The sequence below is a fragment of the Choristoneura fumiferana genome, chromosome Z (assembly GCF_025370935.1).
Source record: "Choristoneura fumiferana chromosome Z, NRCan_CFum_1, whole genome shotgun sequence".
NCBI lineage: Eukaryota > Metazoa > Arthropoda > Insecta > Lepidoptera > Tortricidae > Choristoneura > Choristoneura fumiferana.
In genome coordinates this window covers 20,048,480-20,076,426 of record NC_133472.1, presented here as the reverse complement: position 1 = coordinate 20,076,426, position 27,947 = coordinate 20,048,480, and the positions used below count along the sequence as shown (strand labels likewise).

General features: G+C 36.6%; 1 protein-coding gene across 1 annotated transcript; it reads right to left on the bottom strand.

The window, feature by feature from the left end:
* Window positions 1–31: 31 nt before the first annotated feature.
* Window positions 32–27,252, bottom strand: 5-HT2B (5-hydroxytryptamine receptor 2B). The gene is made up of 7 exons (XM_074091988.1): window positions 26,713–27,252; window positions 16,816–16,918; window positions 15,834–15,963; window positions 15,320–15,518; window positions 11,532–11,652; window positions 3,099–3,206; window positions 32–2,705 (listed from the first exon to the last, which is right to left on the bottom strand). Exons 1-7 carry the CDS (start codon window positions 27,110–27,112, stop codon window positions 1,799–1,801), a joined length of 1,968 nt encoding a protein of 655 aa, XP_073948089.1. The 5' UTR covers window positions 27,113–27,252; the 3' UTR covers window positions 32–1,798.
* Window positions 27,253–27,947: the final 695 nt, after the last annotated feature.

Genomic DNA, 27,947 nt, shown 5'->3' with positions numbered 1-27,947 from the left:
TAAATTTAAGGTTTTAATAGTGTGCTTTTTAGGGTTCCGTAGTCAACTAATTTTAGGTACGTGGGTTCCGTCATTCTCATATAATTGTGCCATACTTCTGGATGGAACCTCAATTTCTTTAAAATATTTACATGCGAATACTGTTTTCGCTTTATTAGACATTTCTTAACCCACATTTTTAAGCTTTCTTTTTTTCTTTTATAGCCGAATTGAAGTTACCGCCGCATAGGTAAGGAGAAGAAGTTGATTTTCCATTTTATGGGAATGGCACGTATTGAATTATTTGAACACGTCTTTTTCCTTCAGTTTCAAAAAGGTAAATGATCGATCGTTACTACCAATCGTTACGACTAATCGTTTCGAATATGGGCGTATCTGTCATAGAAACTCCCTTAAGACTTTTCGTACACATATTTGGTATAAATTGTATCTATAGATTTAGAATATACTGCCGTAAAAGCCAGCGCTGGGGTGGGACAGATTGACGAGACCGTTTTCCTTACAAACTATTACCCTGTAAATAGTGTCTTTACCAGTGGTACCTTAGCTCTTTTGGAGTTCTTAGGCTCTATAGGTAGAGTCATTCACGATGACGCGTGCCGTGGTTCTTATTACAATGTTATTAATGGCTAATTTTGACAAAATCACGCGTTTTTGTGGATGGCACTAGGTATAAGGACTTAAACTTATTAAAGATCTAATGACACCCGAGAATGAAAGAAATAAAGCTCACATTTCTTAGACACGCGCAAACAGTTTCTAGCAGCAAATTTTTTGGTCTTTTATGAAATTTCAATGAGATCTAACGTAACGGTAGTGTATTCTAAATCTTTGATTTTAATAATTTAATTATAAGATCTGAAAGATAGGCGAAACAGTGCCATAGCCGTAGTAATAAAATAACGGTCTTTTAGTAGGTACGAAACCTTAAAAGATTTATCTTTGTATTGGTTCAGCAACTTCTTTGGAAATGCGCCATGCTTAGTTATGAAAGACGTTCTAGCCTCGCGTCAGTCGATCATTAATTCATTACAAAATGTTATAAATGTGGAAGTGGTGGTAACGCTGTGGGTGGAAGTAACGCTGATAACGTCTGTCTGTTACCTCGTCACGTTTAATCTGCTTAACCGATTTAAATAAAATTTGGTATGGTATGGAGATAATTCTCTGGGAAGGATATAAGATAGTTTTTTAATCGCGGAAAACTGCATAGTTCCTTCGTTGTAAGAGTAGCAATAAATGAATTCTTCGTAGAGTCAGTATTGAATAAGTAAATTTTTATGTTTAAGTTATGGTCACGCACAGGGCTAGCGCTTTTTGCTTTACTTTAATTATGAAGTCAAGTTTTTAAAGTAATTATCAATACAGGCCCTATACTACGAAGTGCAAAATTCGAATTTTATAATCCTGCCATCCCGTTGACGCTTTTATTAAATAATACGAGTGAGGGTGACGGACGACACGAACTTCGATTTTCGAATCTCGTAGTAGCCCCCAGATCTTGATGACAAGAGGACAACCGCTTAGATCATCTCAATTAGGTTAACGTTAACATATGTAGTGTAGGTATTAAGTAACAAATGTATTATTCGCAAATTGCACCGCGTAAACGGTAAATTCCAAATTGAAATCAAATGGTGACTAATGTACAATATAATACCATACCATGCTTAAATAAGCTTTTCGAATAATTGTTTGTTTAACTAAACTATACAAATTGGGATCTTATATTTCGGTTAACCGAGAGCGCACCCATGCCCGGGTCTGAGGTGGGCCGCACGCGCTCCCAAGGTGCGGGCTATCTGGGTCCCTGGCAATACTGGCATAAGAGCACCTTCTTAAAAGCTTGACGAAATACTTTATTAAAAATTGTATAGAAAATTGGATTTACCATTGAACTGGAATATCCCAACCACATCACAAAATCAAAGACCCAGTGCGGTACATTCTTCTCGCAAAGGGGACAAATAGCAGGTAACATATTTAAGACGAAAAATGGAGCCCAAAGAATAACAAAAGTAAAAAATACTACCCCAAGAACTTTAGTAGCTTTCTGCTCCAAGCGTAGTATTCTGCCGTGTCGGGAAGAATTTCGGGAGATGACGCTGGAATTTCTTGAGTGGTGTGTTCTTGGGTTTGCGTGACGGTATGGATTTGGGTTAGCTGGTTGTGGTCTTGAGTTAACTGACCTTCGAGATCGCATATGCCGAATTGGTGTAGCCAATGTCGTCCTAGTTCCACCAAAACTTGAACCTCGTCTTCCACACCTCCTGGATTCTTCCCAAGTAACAATGGAAGCAGTGGCACGACTAGACCGCCTAGAGTATGGAGCGGAAGGCTCATCAAGTCTGGGGTGACTATGACGAGGAAACCCATTGCATTCATTAATGTCTCCCCCGGGTACAATAATTATATCTGTAGTACGCCGTGGTGGAGTGGACTCATTGCCAAAGTATGGACAAGTACAAGGAGGTGGCAAAAGAAGACCATCATCTGAGCTACGTGATTTCGTAGTCATTGTATGAGGAATAAGAAGACCTTCATTGCCTTCATCATCGGATGCACTTCGTGGTCGATGTGGCGTTGCACTCGCTTCTCCAGTAGAAGATGGTCGACGCCTTTCAAGATGCATGGATGATGGAGACCCGGAGGAAACACTTACGGATCCCGATGTGTTAGCGGTGGCACGGTCTGATGTCGTAGCCCTGTAGAAAAACTATCAGATTAAAGACTTATCTATCGACCATTTTACATTTGAACCAATTGCTTGATTCGACTATAATTTACGTCATTCGTATACTGAGTACTAATTAATTCGGCTACTTTTCACTAGAGAATATTAAAATCTATGAAGCACTTAGTAGTAAGTACAATAAATTCTCTAGTTAAGCCGATCACCCGACCTTTTGCAAGGTTTATTACACATAGTTTTACTGAATTACAACACATGCAATTACGTCAGCCATTAACGAGTGTTATCTTAGGTATCACTGGAAATAAATGGTTTTTTTTTATATTATAGAATCCGACTAGGTACCTACACAATTTATAGAATTTTGAAATTGTTGTTCAACAAATAAAAGCCAATTGGTATATACCCTCTATTTTGTGGTTTAGACGCAGCGGAAGCTTCCAAGCCGCGGGAGAGGCGTAACATCTCTGCCCCAAACTGATGCAGTGCAGTCATTGCTGACGGGGCAGGCTCGCTGTGCAACACAACATGTATACATTATGAGGACTAAACAGAGACGGTCACACAAAACATAACCACACTATTCGTATCTTAAACAAGCCGTAGCACTGTGGTCCGAACGCAGGACAAAAGTCGTTGAAACACATGGTCAATTTATTGTCATTTAAAACAATAATCATCATCATCATCATCATCCCAGCCTATATACGCCCCACTGCTGGGCACAGGCCTCCTCTCAGAAAAACAATAATAATAAAGTTTTATTTTCAGGCATTCAGTACATAGTACCCATATTATATAATTAATTGAAATCAAAAATAAAAATAAACACACAAAATAATAATAAGAAATAAAAAATAAGGTTGTACACCAATAATAATGTTGATTGCCATCATCCTATCTACTTTCGGTTCTCGTTTTGGTGGGCGGAAAGCCAGTAGGTGCGTGCGTCACTAAATAAGTTTTGAGATAAAGAAAAAGTATTAAACATATAACTAATTTATATATATTTTTTTTTTTCAAAATACTCTCCACGATGCTCTACATATACAAACTTCCATTCGTCTAAACCAACATTGGTAACACTTATGCCACTCTTGATCTGACAGGTCAAAAGTAACCACTTCGTAGCATGATTCCTCGAAGCTCGGCGTTTGGTCTACGCTATTGCACAGCTGGGATAATTTTCGGCAATGCTACTGTTATATAACGATTACGAACTAACTGATCTACAATTTTCCAGCATAGATGTCGATAAATGTCCGCTCCGAGAAAAAAAACAAGACACAATTTTTTACCAGCGTTACGAGGTCTTTGCGTTTTTGTCGTCAACTCTCCCTCTGAGTAGACTCAAACCGATGATTACTTCTTACTTTCGGGGTCATACTCATCGATTCATGTTTCGTCACCAATAATAATTTCCGAAACACGTCTTGATGCCCCGTTTTCAAAACGTTGACGCATTTCACGGCACCAATCTACACGCGTGTTTTTGCTTACGCAAACGTGTTTAGCAAACGCGGGATCCAACGACAACAAAGTTTCCCGACTCTAAGATGTTGGTGTAGGATGTAGTTCACGCTCTCCTAAGTAATGCCCAGGATCTTCTCGATGTCTTTGTATGTAATTCATGGGTCTTCCCGTACCAACATTTCCGTAGTTCGAACATTTTCTGCAGTTACTGCTGTTTGCGGACGTCCGCTTCTTTGATGCGTAAAAGACGGACAAACACATAAACATACAAACACACTTTCGCATTTATAATATTAAGTATGGAAGTATGGATTAGAAGTCGTGTTGCCCCATTTCACACAGTTAGTTTGGTTCCGTATCAGTGCTTGAAAACTCGTACCAGATCCTCGGGCATACACCAGAGCCTCGCATTTTGCCCCACAGAATTTCATAACTCACAAAGTCAGGTTGAGAAAACATATGTAGACAGATGCCATGTGCCATTACTTACGTAGCAGAGTCTGTCGAAAGACTGTGACGGAAACCAAACTGCGCATCATCTACGAGTATGTTATAGTCGTTCCAATCGTTTATTTAACTTTTGACAGATCACGCACGTGAAGTTTTACAATAATTTTCGGTACAATGTACTACAGAGAATACCGTACTTCATGGAGGGGTACCGCCCACTTAGTGATTTCCCATTCGTAATGAATGACCATAGACTATAAAAACCGTTTTGAAGTAAATCGATTTTATACAAATGAAAAAATATTAAATACATTAATATGCCTTTTGGGATTAAAAACTTAAAACAACTAAAATAGGCACTGTAATAATATTTTTATACCTACCACGGGCGTCTCGTTGTGAGTGACAACAAACTGGCGTCGCTAACTGGCGTCGCTGCCGCGTCCAGTTTTGCCGTTTCATAATTGACAAAATTAAGTACTAAATTACCGTCGGAAGTGATAAACATATTAACTTAACATAAATGGTTTATTTTAATATGTAAGATAAAGTAACTTAAACACCTGTGAATGTTTATAAAACAATGCAAAATGTTGAGCAAAAATAAAATATGAATGTGTTAAATCGATTAAAACTTCTTCATGAATAAAATCGATTGTTAAAAGAAATGGAATCAGTAACTCATCAGGGCATCACTATTTTAATTAGTACTCGAGCTGTCAAAAGTTAAATAAACGATTGGAACAATTATAATAGCTCAGTACGGGCTGCAACAGCCGTTCAAATATCTTACCTTTTACAGTTCCTAAGGAGATTGGTCGATAGGTAATTAGCCGACGATGACAGGTATCCTGTCTTGTTTTTTACAATCGAAACGACAACGGTACGAATCATGTCTGGCGGGCGATAGGAGTATCGCATATATAGATTTAGAAGAGTACAAAGCTTCCTGTATATGCTGTCACCTGCAAAGAGAATGTACTCAAGACAGATCATCATGGCCTGGTGATTTGACACGTTTCATGCTCATAACCACTTTCGCGACTTCATTAGGCAAGAAACGAATAAGTTTTTGTGGTTGAGCCTCCAAACTACGACTATAGCGCCTATCTTCGAGCACACCCTCCAGTGCAGTCTCTGGTGTAGATCGCGGAGAAATTTTAAACCTATCACTACAGATACCTACTGGCTATCCTTTAGTTAATGTAAGTAAATACTTGGTATCTTTTTTTGTAAACACAGAAGAACATTATAATATTATTTTGTAATTAAAATAATCGTTTGTAAAGTAGGTTCTACATTGTAGATTTAGAGTTAAGTAGATAATTTATTTAGAAGCAAAAAGTTTAGTTATATTGTTTAAATTAAGTTATGACAAAAAATACCTACACATTTTACAAATATGAATATCTTTTTTTAACCTAAATTTCGAATGTTTTTTATAAATTTTATATTAGTTTTAATTCAATTTTTAAATAAATAATTGACAATAAAAAAAATAACAATTGGATTGGATACTTTCAGAGAAATCGAATTTTGTCACTTCCTCCATACATTTTTCTCCTTTCCGGACCACAGTGCGTAGGTATTATAATTGCTTCGCCTTAATTCTTTGTAAATAGACAATGTCATAAAGTAACGTAACGTAAATGTATAACCTTTAATATAAAAAAAAAACTACTAAAACGTAAACGTGGGAGTTGCAAGCAATAATTAGCTAACTCAATAAAAAGAAGCTTTATTTTACTTTTCAACAAGGGTGACCAGACATGGGTTTTGCACAGAAATGTACGAGGTGGAAAATAATCATTGCCGGAAAATCCACAATCCAACAGAATAGTGGTAAATACATACTAACCTGCAGAAATACATGCCAGAAAATGCTGCAACAATGATAAGCTCACACAGGAAACTTCAAACCATGTGCGACATGCAATGTAAGCCATAATAGAGAGTCAAGAACATCTTCTTTTTTTGGCGGACAGTCAAATGTCGCGAAGAAAATCTTTCAGTAAATATCTCATTCAAGTTGTCAAAACTTTATTTTTGTTCCTGAATTATATCTTCTGAATACCTTCTAGGAAATAAAATAAAATATGTATCCATACAAACAAATGTAATGAGGTCATATTTGTCTTTGTCATTTAGTTGCCGACTTCACTCAAATGTGGGAGTTGCTGCTCGCCGTAATTAATCATCGAATCAACCCACATCCACCCACTGTAGGGCAAAGGCGTATTCACGCCGCAATAATAAAGGTCGTTCTTAGTATTTGCTATCAATCAAGAATCAAGTAGGTATTAAAATGACAATTTGACGATCTCGAATTAGCTTGCAACTACTACATAGAACAGAAGAATGTCATTATGAAAAAGTCACTTTCAATGTAATAACCGGTGGCAGCAACATATTTGTTCTTTAATGACATTTTTGAGGGCTCTGCCTCGGTATACTGTAATTTCAATTACAATTAGAAATCGGTCACTACCCTGTATCCATCCAAAATAAATACTTAACTGGCTATCCAGTTCCAGGCCCTATTATACCACGAAGTGCAAAACTCGAACTTCGTATGTTGCCGTCCCGCTGACGCTTATGTCATTTAATACGCGAGTGAAAGGGACGGCGCGATACGAACTTCGATTTGCGAGTTTCGTAGTAGCCCCTCAGGGATCAGACGTTAGAAGGGTTAATTTTTACAGTCCTGACAATCACAAGGTCAAAGTCTGCGAATGAGTAAATGCTAGTTCTAGGTAGTTAATGGTTTTATTCATTACCAATTTACATTTAATTTATAATATCAAACATATTCTGAAGTTACATATATTTCGTGTTAAAACGCGGGGCGTTGTTTGATTAAAATAACATTAAGTGAAACTAAAAATTCATTTAAAACTAAAGGTAGGTTTCGTCTAGTAGCTTGAGAAACAAAAGCCCTACGCTTAAAACTACAAAAAAAAAATTAATTACATTTTAATTTTATAGCTTGATCTCTAGTCGCTTTTTATGTTTTGTCATGAACCGTCTACACTTGCCAGCAATAATAAGCATGCTTCAGGATGAGCATGCTTAAAGCAAACACTATATATACGCATGCTACTTGCTAGCATGATCTCTGCCAGTCAAAACCTAAATTATGAAGGACCAAGTAGTCATCCCCATGAAAATGAATAAAATCATCCTTTTGCTTGCAATTTCATGTAAGGAAGGTCGCTATGGAACTTCGCATTCGCCACCGCAACTGCGAAGCTTCCGCAAGAAATTGCACGTCCACCTCCGTAAAAGTTATGCGGAGTTGTAACGGAGGCATTGCAACGCGCCAGAAGAGACCGTAATTTGCACCGTTTTAGTTTTGATTTTAGTGAGTAGCCTTTTCCCGACGCTTTGCACGTATAAACCATTAGGGTGTAGTAGTTGAATTGATATGTCATGATTTTTCAAAAATAGCCTTACCAAATTTTACGACTCCAAGCCGGGGATTTAAATTTCGTGATTTTATCCAGATTCTGTGGGAATATCGAAATAAAAAGCAGCCTCTGTGTTATTCTAGACGTTCAGCTATCTAGATACCGAATTTCATCTAAAACCGTTCAGTCGTTTGAGTGAAGGAGTAATAAATATACACACACGCACGCACAGTAAGATTTAGTTCTTTATTTTTCACACCACAGATTTGTGAAATGAAATAACATTAGCTTGCTCACGTTTACACTTGCTACTACCATTCGCCATTCCACCTTCGCCTTAGATTGCACGCTATGCTGCATTTTTACATTGCTTAAAGAAATAAATAATAGGGCACGGTCAGCATAATTTACAACTACTCGTGTGAAGTGTCGAGTTCTAACTTCTAAGAGTACCTAACTACAGGATGAGGCGTGAATATTGCACCATAAAAAACCATTTTTTTTTATCCTTGACTACATTGCCTTTGGTTATACCATTTTACGCGGGAACTCAATATTTTTCAATATGAATCGCATTAGTGAAGAAATTAAAATTAAGATTGGTTTTTGGAATCTTTTTGTATTTCAATTCCAAATTTGTATTACTTTTATGGTCATCCCGCAAAACCCATATCGAAAATACAAACTGAAATAAATATGCACAGAAAAACCAGAAAAATAAGAACATCGCTGGCATTCCGTGCCGCGTGCTTTACCGCTACACCACCGCTGGACAACGGTACAGACACGAATTTCTCCTATGCACCACATATCTCAGTCTGTTGGTTTCTTATGTAGTCACTTAAGCAGCGACACTAGCGACATCTATGCTGTAGCGCTCATCGAGAAACTTTCAGCACTCCATTGGAACTTACCGCTCACCCGGACAAAATATATCGTTACCGAGCAATCAAATTAAGATTGTTTTTTTTATGTCAACTACAAATTTTTGTTACTTTTACTGTCATCCCATACAAACTGAAATATAGATGCACAGAAAAACTAGAAAAATAAGACCAGCGCTGGGAATCGAACCCAGGTCCTCGGCATTCCGTGCCGCGTGCTATACCGCTACACCACCGCTGGACAACGGTACAGACACGAATGCACCACATATCTCAGCCTGTTTGTTTCTTATTTAGTCACTTAAGCAGCGACATCTATGCTATATTAATAAACTTTAGGTGCCTAATCATCAATCCGTATAATGTACTCCATAACGGACCATAGGTACCACTGATTAAATAATCTGTAGAATAATGAAGATTTCTATAAAATATCAATAATACTCATACGAAGTACGTGTATACCTCGGTGATGTACTAGGCCGGTATACTCAAAATTAAAAAAATCACCATGTTGCTCCAAGCCGATTGATTTCAGACCAATATATATTTGTACGAAAAGAGATGTCACATCAGTGTAAAAAAAATGGTGGGTGTTGCTGACTCACAAGTTTAAAAAAAAAAGTTTGAAATATTTGACATCAAAAAATGACCAAGTTAATGTTGACCTAGAGTCGTCTTGTGTTTTGCAAATTTATTCTTCTTCATGCCATTAACAACATACGTTAATCACAAAAGAAACGGACCAGTAGTTTTCAAGATATTTAGAAAAGTAAAAAAAACTTTCAAGTAAGACATTGCAAGGAAACTTTCAATAATTAAGAGATAAATCTTGGCAGATTAATAACTAGCATTATTACCAATACATAGAATATATTCATTGGCTTATAACGTCAGGGGCATCCTTTGTTCCCTTACACGGGTATAGCCTTTCAATTTAATTATGTAGCAATATTCACGCCTCACCCTATAATATACAGTAAGGTTTTTTTAACGCCACTTGGTAGTAAGTAGTTAGTATAAATGCTGAAATTAGGAAAATTTACTGAAAAGAAAATGCAATTATTTTTAAAATTAACAAACCAAATTGCATTTAAACATTTTTGAACACATCCGAAAATTAAAACGTCTAACATACAAATATTAAATTCATCATCCATCATCCCAGCCTATATACGTCCCACTGCTGGGCACAGGCCTCCTCTCAGAACAAGAGGGCTTGGGCCGTAGTTCCCACGCGGGCCCAGGGCGGATTGGGAACTTCACACGCACCATTGAATTGCTTCGCAGGTTTGTGCAGGTTTCCTCACGATGTTTTCCTTCACCGCAAAGCTCGTGGTAAATTAAAGTAATATTAAATTAAAGGCTTAATATGCTTTTATGACATTAAAGGGTTAATAAGGTTATGGTTAATCATCCCACTAATATAACAAATGCGAAAGTTTGGAAGTCTGTTTGTTTGTTACTTAATCACGTCTAAACCATTGGACCGATATACTTAAATGAAATTTGGTAGGTATACAGATAGTTTAAGTCCTGGAGAAGGACATAAGATATTTTTTATCTCGGAAAATTGCATAGTTCCCGCGGGATAGAAACAAATTCTACGCGGACCGAGTCGCGGGTAACGGCTAGTAAGGATGTAATCTCTCTAACAAACATGATAAATAAAAGGGAAAAATTAAATTTAAACTTTATTTTTATTTAAACTAACCGTAAGGGTGCTGCATATCATAGTACCGAAGTTCAAAACGCCAAATTTGACCGAAAGTCTCAAAACGCGAAGATCATAATCCCGTCATCATTTAAATATACATCATGCCATCTGATGACAAGCAAAAGTCACTAATTACCACTTAAAGTCATGAGGTATAATCAAACTAATGCTTAGCATTGTATGGTTAATGTTTCACTAATCATTTTTTTGCAGTTAGTGACTTTTGCTCGTCACTTGACGATACTACATCTACATCAGATTGAACAATTTGCGTAGATCCAAACTTAATTAAGCCCTAGCGTTTCGCCAGCCGCTACAGTGGCACACTCGCTTCGCTGGCTCGGCTCGTGCGTTGTGCTCGCAATTTAACCTAACACTCCTCCTCGCTCCGCTCATCGTCAAAACTATTTTTTCTGAACCATAAATGAATGAAGAATGAATAAATAAAGGAAATACATGTTATATTTACTGAGTCGACATTTAAACTTTCGGGATTTGTATTTCAGGGTATTTGAAAAGAAATATTAAATATTTTGGTATTTCAGAAATCGACATTTTGTACATTGTGTTCGATGTATGAAGCGTCGATATTTCAGTTGCAGGTCAGTTGTACTCGTATTGTAGTGTTGTTGTGTTGTAGTGGAAGGTTGTCCAATTTTAGGTATTATACGTACTTAACATAAAATAACAAAAAGCGTTTCTTTTAAAAAATATGCAGTTTAAAAATAATAGTTAAAAATAAAAGAACGTTTCCTTTGCATAAATTTTCCCATCTTCAAGTAGGTACTTATACTTTTCCTCCAGGTGGCATTAATATTTTCTACCTGGAATGACCTGACGAAAACCAATCTACGTCTATACGAACAGTGTGTGTTAAAGCAACTAGGAAACAGAAATGTGAAAAAAACCTTGAATCCTGCAGCCAGAGGTCCCTGGTGTCAATCGGAGGCAGTTCAGTCTCGGTGGAGGCAGCGGAGTGCTGCGGGGTGTTTCTGTTCCCGAGCAGTCTTCGCCAGGTGCATCGCCGCTCTGTTTTTAGATAAATACGTGGCTTGAAAAAGTGTTTAGGTACGTACTTTTTTAATAACGAAATATAATAGGCCAGTCACTGAAAACCGCTAAACGCTTCATTTACCTCGGCTCGCAGCGAGGCGAGGTAAATGAAGTGTTTTTCTTGGTTAGTGAAAAACACATTTCTCGCAACACATCCTCGCACATTATTGTTGAAAACGCAGCTATAATTGTAATCTAACTGCTGGTTAAAGAAAGTAATAGTTGTTTCCACTAGCTAGTACATAGGTATTCAAGTTTGCAGCGTCGAAAGTTCTATGGCGATCTCGTAGCCTATTTTTTTTCACTATTAAAGTATGCGTTTTTCATAGAACATGCTAAGTAATAAACTTTTTATAGTAGACTATAGTTTCTAAAACAGCAACAATAATAATTTTACAAAACAGTGAAATTTTAAGATTTGTCCAATTTTCAAATTTTTAAAATACAACATTTGAAGTCAGATATAATTTAATTATATATGTAGTTACGAAGATGGCCGCGAATTCAAATATATTTAAATCCCTATATTCCCTATCCCGCGGGAATTTCCAAAGATCCCTTCTCAGTGCACATCTTTGATCTTTAAAGAATATGTTGTTCAGCTGGACGATGATGAATCAGTCAGGACGGGATACAAGGTTAGCACAGGGCTTTAGAAGCTGCAAACTTGGATACACACTGCTGGTGCCGGGTCTACTACGAAGTGTAAAATACGAACTTCGTATCTTGCCGTCCCGCTGACGTTAATATTATTTAATACGTGAATGAGGGGCGGTACGATACGAACTTTGATTTTCGAATTTCGTTGTAGCCCCCAGGTCCTAACAACACATTAATAAAAAAACAGAATAGCAGTTAATTTGCGATTTTCATATGCTACGAGTATATGACCGGTTTTTAGTGAATACGGTGTCGCGTAAATAATTTCGCTAGCGCGCATGTAGCTCCAATTCTGTTGTTATGCTATATAATTTAAATGTTTAGTTACAGCAAGTACTTACTTACTTACTTTAAAGTAGAAGTTCTACTGGATTAGTCTACATGCGTTATTTTATCTATTAATTTGTTGGTACTCGTATGAGTCGGTATCATAATGCTAAGAAAAGGAGTAAATTATTTTAATTTATTTTGTGATACAGAAACATTTATTATTTAGGTACAGTTAACACACATAAATTACGTAATATTTAAATAAAAAAAGACAATTACCGAGATTCCACGGCAACAGGGTGACCCCGTTTGGCAACTGCTTAAAGCCGAAGGCCCTGACGCGGAGGCAAGCGACAGACCATGAAAGACCAAATCGTCCCAGTTGATCCATCCTTTTGTTACAAACACAGGCTTGAGGAACGCATATTGTGGCCCCAAGCCTTATGCAAATTGTTTTTTTTCTTTATTATTATTTTATTGCTCGTACATTTTTGAACATAATTCTATTACATTGTGACGTGTTTTACAGTTGATACCAAATTATAAATGAATACCTAATTGATTTTTCTACTTAGACATAATAATCTTTAGTTAAATTACATTAATATCAAACGGTGTCAAATCCCTTCAGGGCTATTGTACAAATCGAAGGCCCTTGAATAAAAAAATAATAACAAAATGTCATGAAAACCCTTTTAGCGAAAGCAAAGGGAACCATTTAGGTCCAGATCTCAGGACCAAATAAAAGCTTTTATCTGATTAGCTAAGACTTTGCTATAATAATAATGATAAAGAAAGTGTGTTTTTCAGCAAGTTGCTTGTTCAGAGACCTGACTATTATAAACAAACATATTTTGACAAAAATGATCTTTTTTTACCATAAAGTTAATTTCCAATACTCTAGTCGGCTGAACAAGCGTCAATTATTGCAATGCAATTTGTTTTTGAAGAGAGGTTTACTAAAACAACATTAGATATGATTTTTCATAAAACCAATTAAATTAAATGTCTCTTTAATACTATTTACGAGTATGAGAGATAAGTACTTTATAGATGATTTTAAGATGTGGTCAATAGTTTAGAAATATACTACTACACATTTCAAAGACCGCTATTTGGGTAACTTTTGATTAACCCAACACAGAATAGGATTTATTTCTAGAATTGCAGTCAAAGCTCTACAATATTTTGTTACTTTTAATCTCAGTATAAACCTTACAAAATGTATGTGAGTTCATAGATTACAAGTTACTTTTGTTAAAAATAATGTAAATTAGTTATGTGCCCCCTGTAATAAGTGATACAAGTGCAAAATCGGTATTTTACAGGAGAACGAAAATAAGATTTAAAAAATTCTGGTTTGTGAGCCAAGCATTTACCAAAGCACTTTTTTATACATAAAAATATATTCTAGAAACGTGCATTTGTGCTTATCGGTAAATAATGTAAGTTCGAAGAAAATCGCGAAAAACCTGTGAGTTGTACCTATTGAAATGTCTAATATGAGTAAATAATATGTGTTAGATGATACAAGTTCAGTTATATCATGGTGCACCCCTGAAGCACCCATAATATCTCTTGGTGTAAACTGATATGATATACATGAACTTGTAAAACACAAACACTCACTCACTCACTCAGCGTAATATTGCTTAAAGTAAAGTAAAACATAAAAACCTGATAAATTGTTTTTTTTTTTACTTTGTACCTCGTTACAAATAAAATTTACCTAACTTATATTAGTTTGCAAAAAGTAAAGTAACTTATATCAGTTTGCAGCGACACACTGAGGCGAACAGGTCCCGCGCACCCCCCATCCCGCGTCACCTCACCCCCGCGCACTCCCACCACACTATTTATGCTCGCACTTGTATCACTTGACACAACTGTTATTGCATAAATAATTCACGGGAATAGTTTGACTTTTAGATATAATTCAATTTGTATACCTTTACACTTAAAAATGTGTTTGTGAAAAGTGATTCATGACGAGATATATCACTTATCACAAAAAAAATGTATCAAATTAGTCTCGCATTGGTAGTAGTACATGTTGAGTTGTACCCTGGTCTGGTTTTAGAAAAGTTGGTCAAAAGTAGTAGAACTGTAGATATATCAATATTTCGGAAAAAAAAATCCGAAAAATAAAACGTGAAACTAAATTCAATTTCACTTATACCACAAAGCACGAAAATAACCTTTAGAGAAATTACATAAAGGGGTTACAACTTTATATATATCAATGTGCACGATTTTTTTGCCGAAATGCTGCTAGTTGTATCACTTTTCACAAAATTATCTCCGAAACCATAGCACCTAAAAGTACGTGAGATAGACCCAAAAAAAATTTTTTCTGTTAATTATAAATAAAAACACACAAAAGGGTAGGTACACGCCGAGTTACATCACTGATCACAGGAGGCACAGAGTTATATAGTTTTTGTAAAACGCGATATTTTTATTAGGGAACCATTGGACAAATGGGGTCATTTTTGGATATTATCTTTTGCACTACATGTAGCTCCTTCTTAGACCAACACTATGATATACCTGAAATCCGCCAAAAATGTTACATTTTGTTTTCGTAAGCAGACCTTCAGTTATTAAATATATCAATGCATTAAATGTTGTTCGCTTCGCTATGTGTGGTTTTTATTATTTATGAACTGATGAAATGTAAATTGAACGCAACAGCTTGGTGTGATAAAGTTACCGATTGGAGGAGCACCGAGCCAGCCCGAGGCCCAGCCAGCGCCCAGCCCCTTGCGCTGGCGCGCCAGCAGCTGCACTGTCAGCGCGTACGTCACCATCATCACCGCCAGCGGGATGTAGAATGAGACGATCGACCCGATGGACTTATAAAGCGGATCCGGTATCTGGCAAACACCATCAACTAACAGCGATTCTACGTCCTGCAAAAGAACAACCAAATCCTATCCAAGAAGCCGTGCGTTGGTATCTATGTAAAAACGAGTTAAGTATATTTAATTTTTAAATAGATAATTAGAAGTTATTTTCGTTCGTATGAAATTAAAAATTAATATCGAAGGATCTGAATAACAGCCGTACATGGTTAAATAGAATACAATGCGCTATTTTCAAATGTGAACGGTATCAGCATATTTGATTACCACATTGCAGCGAAATAGAAGCTGGTACATATTTAGTAAAAGTTGTTTTTTTACTCGAGCAATTTTTTTACTTTAAAAGAAATGGTTTGTTTATACCTGTGAATACATAAGGCTTAGCGGAACACTCATAGCCGTTGATGATATCCAAACGAAGGCAATTTTTACTGTTACCCTTTTCCTAGTTTTATTCCGACCGAACTTCATGGGGTACCGGAGCGAAAGATATCTGAAATAAAACAAAACACAGATATAACAACCTCTTCTTGTCCCATAAGTTCTCAAAATGTCCCGAGAGACATCATACAACATTATAACACTAGTGTATAATATTTATTCTTTACTCTACGTCTACACTGTCAGTCAAATCTATTGAACATTCGATTTTTTTTTATCTTTTACTAGCGCCCCGCCCCGGCTTCGCACGGGTACAATTTTCGATCACCAATAGTTTCCGCTGCGCAACATTGAAGTTTCAGTACGGATCCCTATTTAAATATTTGTAGTAATAAATATAGCCTGTGTATATGTTTTGGGAATAGCGTAGCATTATAATGGTGAAAGAACTTTTGAAATCGGTCCAGTAGTTTTTGAGTTAACTCGTTACAAACATATAAAAATACAAATCTTGCCTCTTTATAATAATTATTATTAGTGTGATAGTGTAGATAATTACACACGCTGCTGATTCATTTGGATAATTTCGAAAAAAGGCACTTCTATTCAAAACATGAAAAGATATATAAAATTGTCCTAATCCAAAATATAAAAAATAACCATCTGTGTACAATGTAGTTAATTAATTTATTTTATCTTATTACTGGAGGGATGAGTCAGTTAACAGAGTTATTTTTATCCTGGAAAAGAACTCAAAGCACGTTCCATACAATTCCTTGCTATTGACTGAAGCGCTGCAGATAAAATAGCGGCTAACTCAGGATCATAACAAAATCGCACTTAAAGGCATATAGCATTCCAATGTTCGCATTTTTACTAATGCACTTCATAACATAAATAACTTCTTTCGCTCAGCTGCAGAAATTCCTTGAATTCAAAAATAAATAGGCTATAAAAGAAATACCTGTCCACGCTGATTGTACACAGATGCATAATGGAGGCTGTGCACAGAAGCACGTCGAGACAAATCCACAGCAAGCAGTAAACTGCCGGCAGAGGGAAGTATCCTGGGACAGAAAAATATCAAGTCGGATTTTTTTAGGTCTCGCGTTTGTTTTGTCATACGCACTACACAACGACACCTACATGAAACACAAGGTATATGTAGTGTGTAGGGCAAACACCCGCAAGGGATCCTGCTTCATAGGTAAACGGCGCATAATATATTGTAGAACATACAATTTGAAGCGGGGGGCGGCTCCCCCCCTGCTCTAACCCTATCCCGCGGGACTATGCTGATTTCCCGCCAAATTAGCCTAAGTTAATTTAGTATAAGTACCCAGTAATATTTTTTTCTATGTAAGCGTCGTCGGTGTCGGACGACCGCTAAGTTAACAGGAAACTAAAGTATATGTATATGTTGTATTTTTTTTTAAGTATTAACCTTAGCGGTACCCCGACACCGACGACGCTTCGATAAAAAAAATTTTTTTAATAATAAATAAGGTACCTAATAGGTATTCATTTTACCTTTCAGCATCTGCAGGGCTACTACGAAACTTGAAACTCGAAGTTCGTATCGTACCGTCCCTCTCGCTCTCGTATTAAATAGTATAAGTGTCACAGGGACCGCACGACACGAACTTCAAGTTTCGAGTTTCGTAGTAGCCCTGCAGCAGCAAGTTGAAAAAATGACAATGTTGGTTTTATCACCGTTGAATTTACCGTAAATACTGCAGTATACACGTTGTCGTGACGCCGCCATTATTAAATAAAATATTATAGTACCTAGTTATTACTTAGTACCGAGCGCTTAGAGTTATGGAATCGAAACGGGGGCGAATAGAGCTGGCGGCGCGGCACAGCACTCGACTATGCTTTAGACTTTTAGGTATTTAAAAGAATGTAAACAAACCATTAAAGAGGTTACTTCTGAGACAATGTTTGGTTCCTGTTCAATATTTATTATTTTAAAATAAATGAGCAACCTACTTCAGTTCGTTCAATTCTAATAACATGTAATTACGCTTAATTTTACTGAATATGTACACATTTACGAATACAAAAATATTTTTATAATGAATATTTAATTTTTAATTTCTAAATTGTCACTAAAAAATACCCAATCTTGCAGAGGTTTAAAACGCAAGGTTGTATTTAATCAGAATGTAATGCGACTAAAATACAAAGTGTCGTATTTAATGTGATTTTTAATTTTGTCGGTTTGACATTCGCCATTGCTTGTTGTAATCTGATGCGAGTGCGATATTTGTGGCGTTTTAAAAATTTCATTTGAACAATAAATTCTTTGTTAAGTTTGTTATTTTCTGTTAATTTGTTTATTTTCTTACGGAGTTGTGTATTTTACCAAGACATGGGTGATGGCGAGCCGGGGACTAGCCGGGCTAGTTCCTTGCTTACATTTCCTTCTCCGAATAAGAAGCGAACTAAGACAAGACATCTTATACATCATTGGAAAAGAATGTGCTTGTGAACATATTTAAATATGTCGAAGAAACGTGGCCAAAAGATAGATATCCATCCAAAACTGACATAACCCAAAAAACGGCAGAAAGATGGCTGTCTCGATTCCTACCGTGTACAGTGTATTCAAAGAATACAAAACCCACGATTGTGTTCTATCTCCACCGCCACCTGCGGCAAAACCAAGTTTAGTGAACAGTGTTGATTATATTGACTTGGGTGGTATTGCGGTGGTGGATTAGTAGATAGGATATAGATACCACACAAAATTTTAATGAAAGACTAGCAATACTTTATTCACCAGTGATATTATTGATTATTCAACAACGTTCAGATTTCATGCTTTTACATAAAATGGAATCATTATAAGAAGTCCAATAGCGTACCTATTTAGTACTTGGTACATTTTTGATTTTTATTCCCGTCATAAAGGTTCACAACCTCTGGATCTGTAATTTTTGACAGCTCCCGTTTGATTACATTCTTTTAAATACCTAAAAGTCTAAACTATAGCGACCGGACTGTGCGGCGCGCGGCGTGGCACTGCGTAGTTTTGTCTTGCGAAGATTGGTTAGCGGCCGTGTATATGACGCTTGGCTGTGTATATGGCGCTAGTATGAAGTCGAAATACTGCCTTGTTACGTGTATTGTGTCACAACGTGGTATTTTATAGCAATTTTTATACCTACCTCTATTGAACAACCTACACAAAGTTACCAATTGCTCGCCTGTCACTTAATAAAATTACAGCGTTCATTAGTAAGTAAGTTCTCTTCACAAGATTAAACTAATCAAATTAAGGTCAGATTCAATTGACCAAACGAGCTAAGTTCTCATTCGTAAACGAAGCTTGGTATACAAACTTTCCAGTAAATTAAATAAAGAGTGTACCTTTTACAACACTGCACAAATAAAAATAATATACAGAATAAAAAAAATGTAAGCTTAGAGTTGTTTCCAACTAAGGTGGAAAAACTTCCTTCTGTTTCCATCCATCCGTCTTTACGTAGTACACATCTTTTTTTTTTGGTTTGTCTCTGCTCTAGTGTTCCAAACTTCTTTTGGCAAATTTGTACCAACGAACGAACAGATTCGGAAGACATAATCGTCTCGCTCAGTTCTATTGTCTAAATGTCTGTGCTTCAGTTAAGCACTAGGTCTGCGTGCCATAGTTTAGGATGGGCAAGATGGCGATGCCATGTCGATGACTTGCGATTTAAGAAGTTTTCACTGTGATAGTTTCTTACTAAAGTTTTTATTTAGTTCATTCACTTCATCCCACTTCCCACTATAATATTATAAATGCGAAAGTTTTGTAAGTCTGTTTGTTTGTTTCATTGATTGTTTGTTACTCCATCACATCAAAACCGCTGAACCGATTTAGATGAAATTCGGTACACAGATAGTTTGAGTTATGGGGAAGGACATAGGATAGTTTTTATCCCGGGAAATCACATAGTTGCCGCGGGATAGGGATAAACGAATTCTACTCGGGCGGAGTCGCGGGTAACAGAGGCTAGTGTATTATATGGCTGAATCAAGTTTACTGATAGTATACTTGATTAACAAATCCTACCTACATTTGTATACCATTCTTAATTTCATAACACACATTTTGCGCAGTTCCCATGCGTAGTTTTCACACATGTACGTACATAATTATGGAGATTACTCCAAATACAAGCCATTGTTTTAGACATGGTGCTAATACGCAATTTTTCTTTTCATCTAAATTAACACTATAAGTAAATGCTGTCAATCTATCTGCCTAGCTAATCGTAGATGTGATTTCTTCACGCTTAATCCGCTGCTTAACCCTAGAAAGGACATGGTGGTGAAAAGGAGTGGAAGTGTGTTATGGAGACATTATCATTTATGATATAAGAAACGTGAAACATAAGTTTTGTCTTATACATTAAAAACAAAGAATTATATACGAAGCTCTGCGATTTTGTAAAAAGTTCTAAAGTTACAGGGCTGAAAATTAGTATACTCGTAAACTGATTTAAAAAAACAGTAGATATTTAGGTTTAAGGGGGTTTAGAATGAAAGAAAGAAAGAAAATGATTTAATTTAACAGTACGACCACCAAACACAAAAAACAATAATATATCACTAACACAAGCATCATTTACATCGTATGGTGGTGACACCAATTGTGACCGAAAAAGGGTCTCCACAGTGGGTGCAGCAACGCTGATTTTCTGCAGAGCCCAAAACCCTTTTATAGGGTGTACGAAACTTCCGGAATTTGAAAGCCAGGAAAACTTAACTTTGTAATTAAGTAAAAACTATTATTGTCTGTTCATTTCTTTTACTTTTTGCGTGAGTAGATAAAGTTCGTTTAAATATCGCGCAAAAATATGAAGAAAAAGAAAGAAGAAAAGCGTTTTCTCTCAATATTTAGTTTGTTTGGTGTACTTAAGTAGTATACTTCATTCAACTAGTCATTTAAGTAAACTACATGGATTTTTAATGGACCATTAATTCTTCCAGGCGTTTTAGGTTCGTTAGTGAAATAGATAAATATAATTTGGGCCCAGATACCACTAAAGAGGAATTTGACAAAGCTTTAAGTAGTATTCAAGTAGGTAAAGCAGCGGGGGATGACCAAATTTACATTGAATTTATAAAGAAAAAAGAATGTGATCCATTGAACTACGAGATTTTTGATATAATTAAACTTATGTATAGCACAGGAGAAGTACCCAAAGATTTAAAAGTAAGTAAGACAGTAACGTTGCCTAAAAAGCTGAATACACTTAAGTGCGAAGAGCACAGAACATTAAGCCTTATATCTCATGCGTCAAAAATTCTACTCAAGATTGTGCAGGGTAGAATAAGATCGATAGCAGAAAGCTATTTAGGGCCTGATCAATACGGTTTCAGGCAACATAAAGGTACAAGAGAGGCTATTCTTGCCCTTCGCCTAATAAAAGATGGATGGATGGATTTCGATTTGGACACGCATTTCGCATTCATAGATTTAGAGAAGGCTTTTGATAAGATAGACTGGGTAAAGATGATGAGCATTTTAAAAGAAATAGGCATAGACTACAGAGACAGGAAACTTATCTACGAACTGTATAAAGAACTGGAAACTATAAGAGAAGTAGGACAGGAAAAGGGAAGAGCTTTAATAAGACAGGGTGTACGCCAGGGATGTCCACTTTCGCCTTTAATTTTCAACATTTTTATTGAAACTGCCATTAGAAAGTTATTAGATTCTGGTAAGGGAGTTATCAAAATTAATGGAGATAGTTTCCATTTCATACGGTTTGCTGATGACATCGCAGCTTTAGCAGAAAATTCCGCACAACTGGAACAACTTGTAACAGAAATGGACAACGTGTTCAGACAATTTGGACTTAAAATTAATATTAAAAGACAAAAACTATGATAACATCAAAACATACCCAAGTCATAGATCAAATACATATAGGAAATTCTACCATTGAGCAGGTCAATAGTTTTAGATATTTAGGCAGAGTGATTACCTGTGACTCCAGATGCACCACGAATGTGAAAACAAGAATAGCCATGGCTAAGAAAGCATTCAATTATAAAAAACACATTTTTAAAGGCAAAATCTCAAGGAACATTCGGAAAAGATTTATTATGACCTACATCTGGAGTATAGCATTATATGGGAGCGAGACTTGGACATCGGGACCGAGACAGATTGAGTGCGTTTGAGATGTGGTTCTGGCGGAGAATGGAGGGGATTAGCTGGACTGAAAGGAGAACTAATGAGGAGGTTTTAGAGTTGGTGGAAGAGGAGAGGCGGCTGTTGAGGACGATTACAAATAGGACAGGGAATCTTCTGAGGCATCTGATACGACATGACAGTTACATAAAAACTATTTTGGAAGGGCGTATAGAAGGCAGGCGAGGCAGGGGAAGGCCGAGACGGTCATTTATAGATCAAGCCAAGGAAAAAGTCAATGTCATATCGTGTCAGGAGCTGAAAACGCTGGCAGAGAACCGAAAAGAGTGGCGCCTACTCCACCGACAAGAGCTAAGCTCTTTAATTAATGATGATGATATCGATTTCATTAACCCCCGACGCAAAAAGGGGGGTGTTATAAGTTTGACCGCTATGTGTGTCTGTCTGTGGCACCGTAGCTCTTAAACGGGTGGACCGATTTGAATGCGGTTTTTTTTAATATGAAATCAGGGTCTCTTAACGATGGTTCTTAGATATGTTTCATTAAAATCGGTTCAGCCGTTTTTGAGATATTGAACTTTCAAGTGACAAAGTCGGGGGTTTTCCAACTTTTTAGGGTTCCGGAGCCAAAATGGCAAAAACAGAACCCTTATAGTTTAGTCTGTCTTTCTGTCCGTCCGTCTGTCTGTCTGTCTGTCCGTCCGTCTGTCTCTGTCTGTCTGTCCGTCTGTCCGTCAGTCCGTCCGTCGTTCCGTCTTCCGTCCGTCCGTCCGTCACAGGCATTTTACTCGAAAACTACAAGATGTATATCAATTAAATTTGGAGTACAGATGTCTTGTCAAAGCCGCTATTTATAGGCACTCCGTACACGTAAAAGAAGAAATTGAAAACACTCGCATCAACGCGTGGCACGTAGTTCGACAGCTCTTTTGAAAATATAGTAAGGTTTCTCAAAAACTTTTTTTATTAATGAAGATTTCCGGAAATAATCGCTCCCAAATAAGCAAAACTTGTGCACCCCCCCCCCCCCTATCGTGTTAACCGTTTGTCAAAAAATATGGAAAGGTAACGCTTAATAAATACTTTCAACAAAAATTGGTTTCAATATGATCGGATATACCGTTTTTGAGTTATTGCCGAAAAACTGCGCTTCTCAATAAATGGACGTAAGTGCCGTGAAGATACGCTCTTTTTCTGGTAATAGATTTTAACAGCCTTATTCATAAAAAAACCTTAATTGAGGTTTGATCGGTCTGTTACTTAGCAGACTGATTAAGCTTAATAGACGGTTGTCAAGAAGTATGATTCATAAACACTTGCTAGCAGTCTGCTAGTTGTTGAGCTGCTGATAGACGGATTAGGCGCGTTATGTTGGCAAGGTGACAAATCAAAGACAAAAAATGGCCTAATCGATAATTAAAAAAAAAAATGACAGCAGTGACAGCAAATTAGTAGGAAAAAAAATAAAAAGCGAGATGTTTGTTTTCCCGCCATTTCCGATTCGCATGTTTATGTTGTGCAAAAAGCCATAATTATGTTAATCATCCTATTTTTTTTTCATATTTATTGTTGCTAATTTAGAGGATTTTTAAATACAAATACCTGAAAATAAATTTTCTTGTTTTTTTTTTAATCTTTGCGTAGCCACTATAAATATCTTCGGTATGGTTTTTTGCTCTTGTCAAAGTCAGCTGTTCATACTTGTGGCGGCCATTTTGTGACTTAGCTGGGAGATAAAGGAGGGTCTACGGTCCTCTAACTTTAGCAGAGCCTTGATCGACTGATTAGCGCTAACAGACGTTTATGAATCATGTTTTTTAGCATCGGGCCTTCAAGGAGCCTTCAAGGAGGCTCTAACTTTTTATGAATAAGGCTGTAAGACTGTAATAAGTGCTTTAATTGTGTTATAACGCACATAATAATACTTGTTTTTTTTCGAAATGGCTACGGAACCCTATCTTGGGCGTGTCCGATACGCTCTTGGCCGGTTTTTTTTATTGGTTAGGTTATTACCTTTTCTGTGTTTGAAGGAGACTATTTACACGACAAAATGTGGTTACATTTTAATATACGTAGAGAAATGAAAACGAGTGTAACACACTCAGTTATTTTTTAATGATAATATTTTGTAATACGCAACTTAACTATTTACAATAAAATTATATCTCCAATGTGGTTCTGTTGAATATCCTGACTTTCTTCTTCACACTCATCATCAGCTTTTGTTCAGTAGTGTGGGATACAGATTATACTGCCAAATGCCACTGCTTCTTGAAGTCAATGATGTCATTCACTTCCTTTTTGGTATTTTTCAACTGCCGCTTCACGAGAGCCCAATATGTCTCGATTGACCGAAGCTCAGTTCGAAGTTCAGTTCATATCGGCTGGACGAAAATTGTTAGCCATAATGTAATGTTTGACATAACTTTTTCACTGAAACCATTTATTTTTCAGAATTGTTAAAAAAACAAACCTCACCTAACCTATAGAGTTCTACGGAATGACCATTTAAAAAAATATGAAAAATGTACGGTTTCAGCGGTTTTTTTATGACTAGCAATAATTATGACAAAGATTACATTATGACTTATAAAATTATGGCAGTCTAAAGGATCCCGGACAGAACAGTTCGGTTCGGTGGGTTCATAATTTTAGGCACTAAGTATTACTACCTACATCATTGCTTTCATACCATGCCATTGCTGTTCTGGCATAGTGACAAGAGAAGGTCGGGCCAAAATGCTACAGATTTTTCCCTACTGTTTTTCCCTACGATTTCGGGCTACCTGTACCTTGAAAGTCTTTAATGTGCTAGCCCTAGTTTTCACTTTTTGAACGTAGGAAGCCGACATCCATACTTTTTTAGCGACTTTACGAACCGATAGGTTGGGATTCTTCTTAAATTACTTTATAACCTTTTTATTCTTACTTGGACTAGCTAAGAAATAGACACCCTCTATTTCTTCTACTGCCAAGTTTCTTTTCTGTTGTCAAGCGTTGTTCAAAACGTTTTAATACGCTAGAAACGGTTGGATTTAGTTGCGCTTAATTTTTTTGCCAGCTTGCGACACGACAAGTGCGAATTGTGTAAGTGCTCGGAAACCATTTTTTGAAGCAAAGTTTCTTCATTTGATGGCATAGCCTGTCGGTAGGCCACCAACAAGATGGAGCGACGACCTGGTTAAGATCGCGGCATCGCGGTGGATCCGAAAAGCACAAGACCGGTCTGAGTGGAGAGCCTTGGGGGAGGCCTATGTCCAGCAGTGGACGTCTTTCGGCTGACATGATGATGATGACGATGATGATGATGATGATGATGACAAATTTATCCAACTAAAAATGTTTACACAAGAAAGACTGTTAAGATGTCTGGATGTTTATTACTCAATCATACAATAATGGCTTGACGGATTTGGCTTACATTTACCTAGATCATATTTTATAACTTGGATAAACATATTATACTTTTTATCTCGGGATAGTGATGAACAATCTTCGCAGTTGAAGTCGCGGGCAAGAAGTAGTGTTTCTCATTAATATCAAGTATCCCAAAAGGACTTGTATTAATAGGCACCTTATTTAGTAACGAATCACTACCAGTTTAGCACTATATCGGTTAATTCCTCGATGGCTACGAGTGTGCGCATCCCGTCCTCGTTGGCCAATTGTAACTATTAGTATTAGTAAAATCCACATCGCCAAAATCTTTTATCAGATGACCCTTTAGAGGTAGAGGTGCAGGTTGGACTACCTACGTCAATGTTGGCCCGCGGATGTGCGGGGTATCACTCAACGGTTATATTATGGGTGACTGTCCTATCTGTATATTCAACGACTATCGAAACTAACTTTGTCCGGGAAATGATAATTGGCTGGGTGGCTTGTGATGTTAGGCTAATGGAGTAAATTTATCTGCTGCTAAAGACTTTATTGACCTTTGCCTTTGAGAGCGTTTGAATTTGTACCTGCTAAGTATATAATTTTGACACTAATGAAGCTAATTTTATGAATTGTAAAGAGAGTAAAGTTGGATAAATCGTTAATAACTGGCAACCTTATACTAAAAATGAATTCCATTTATAGGTGACCAGAATTAATTTTTAGTATAAAATGATCAGTAATTGACACCTTATACTAAATATTAACTCGATTTATATATGACTAGAATTTATTTATTGAACGGTGCCCAGCCCAGTAATTTGACGATTTACCCTAATTCGTACTTGAGATCCTTCGCATGCCTATTCTCAAATAAAACCGACTATTTTATCACGTGTGGATAGATATGTACGCCAGGTCGCAACCTTCCTCTACCAAATAGATCTTGCAAAAACACGTGTATTGAACCACAATAATATTATTTGCCTTTTTAACGTTTCGGCTACACGCTCAATTATACTTGCGCAAATTCCAATTGGCATAAGCGAGCATGTGCGCTAAGACGGCAAAACGATATAATACCGCACAAATGGCTGGTGGACGCCATACAGTTTTGGCGCCAATTTTTGCACAGACAGTTTCGCATGCAAGTCGCTGCATGTGTAGCCGGGCCTTTATCGTTAGAGGTATTTTTGTAGAACGCCAGCACGTTTTTTTTCTTTTAACCTATATGTCGCACTACAATACAATACAAATACATAAACGTTTTATCGAACAGCATAAAACAGCCTCTATACACATACACACACAAATACACACATACCTACTTACCGTTTACCAGTGATAATATTCCCAGGGGCATCACCAGCACTGCCACCATGCAGTCCGTTATAGCCAATGACATCAGAAAATAGTTGGTGACGTTTTGAAGCCTTCTTTCCAGGTATATTGCCAAACAAACCAGAATATTGCCTCCTGCTGTGCAGACAACCAACAGAGTCGCAATTATGGCCCAAACATTGACTCCTCCGAGTTCAAAATCAAACCAACCATTACTTTGTGTGTTTTCAGTCAAGCCATTATCATCATAATCCACTTTAGTGACGATACTTTCATTTAATGTATTAAAATACGATAAAACATCGTAATCCGATCTGGTGTGGAGCGTAGGTGAAGTAAAATTATCCAATAATTCGACATTTTGCATGTTGGTCGGTTCAAGAATCCACATGTTTATGTTACAAGTATATCATTAATGTTAAAACATAGATCCTTAGCAGTTATTTACATTTCTTGATAGTGTTTATCTTATTTCATATTTGTAATAAAATATTTTTACACTGCTCATTGCGACAGACTTATTCATTTTAGGCGGCCAGTCTTGCTACCTGTAAGCAAAAAAAAACATTTATTGATCCTAAAGAAAAAGTGTAAAGTATCTTAATTCTAGAAAATGATTTAGATGTACTGGTACTTATTTATAAGAATACTGGCTTTTACCCGCGGCTTAGCTCGCGTTAAATTTGGGGTAACATATTTATTTATCCTTTTCTTCGTGTTTGGATTGATTTTTCGAAGGATTATAAGGAAAAACATATACAGACAGACGTTTAAGAAAGATGGTTCAAAATTTCAAAATCAAAAATTAAAATTATTCGTTTAAATAATCCTAATTCTTACAATCATACGCGATATAGGATAATTCCCGCGTGATTAGAATAAGTGAATTCTAAAGAAGGCTACACTGACCCTGATCAAATTGAAACAGGCTTCTTTTATCCAGGGAAATCGTAACGTTCCCGCGGGATAGATATAACTCTTTAGATCTGTTTGAAAAAATCTTTCACTGACAGAAAACTAACATTGGCAGCCTACTTTTCACTCAGGAAAATACTAAATTCGCTAGACATAGAAATAAATTTACGCCAATTAAAAATCGGTCCCTAATATAAATAAAGCTATACTTTTTTTAATTGACATGGGCTACTTTTATTCCGCGACATTGTGAAATTCCCACGGGACATGAATAACTGTTTTGATTTATTTAAAAGTTCTTAATTGTAAAT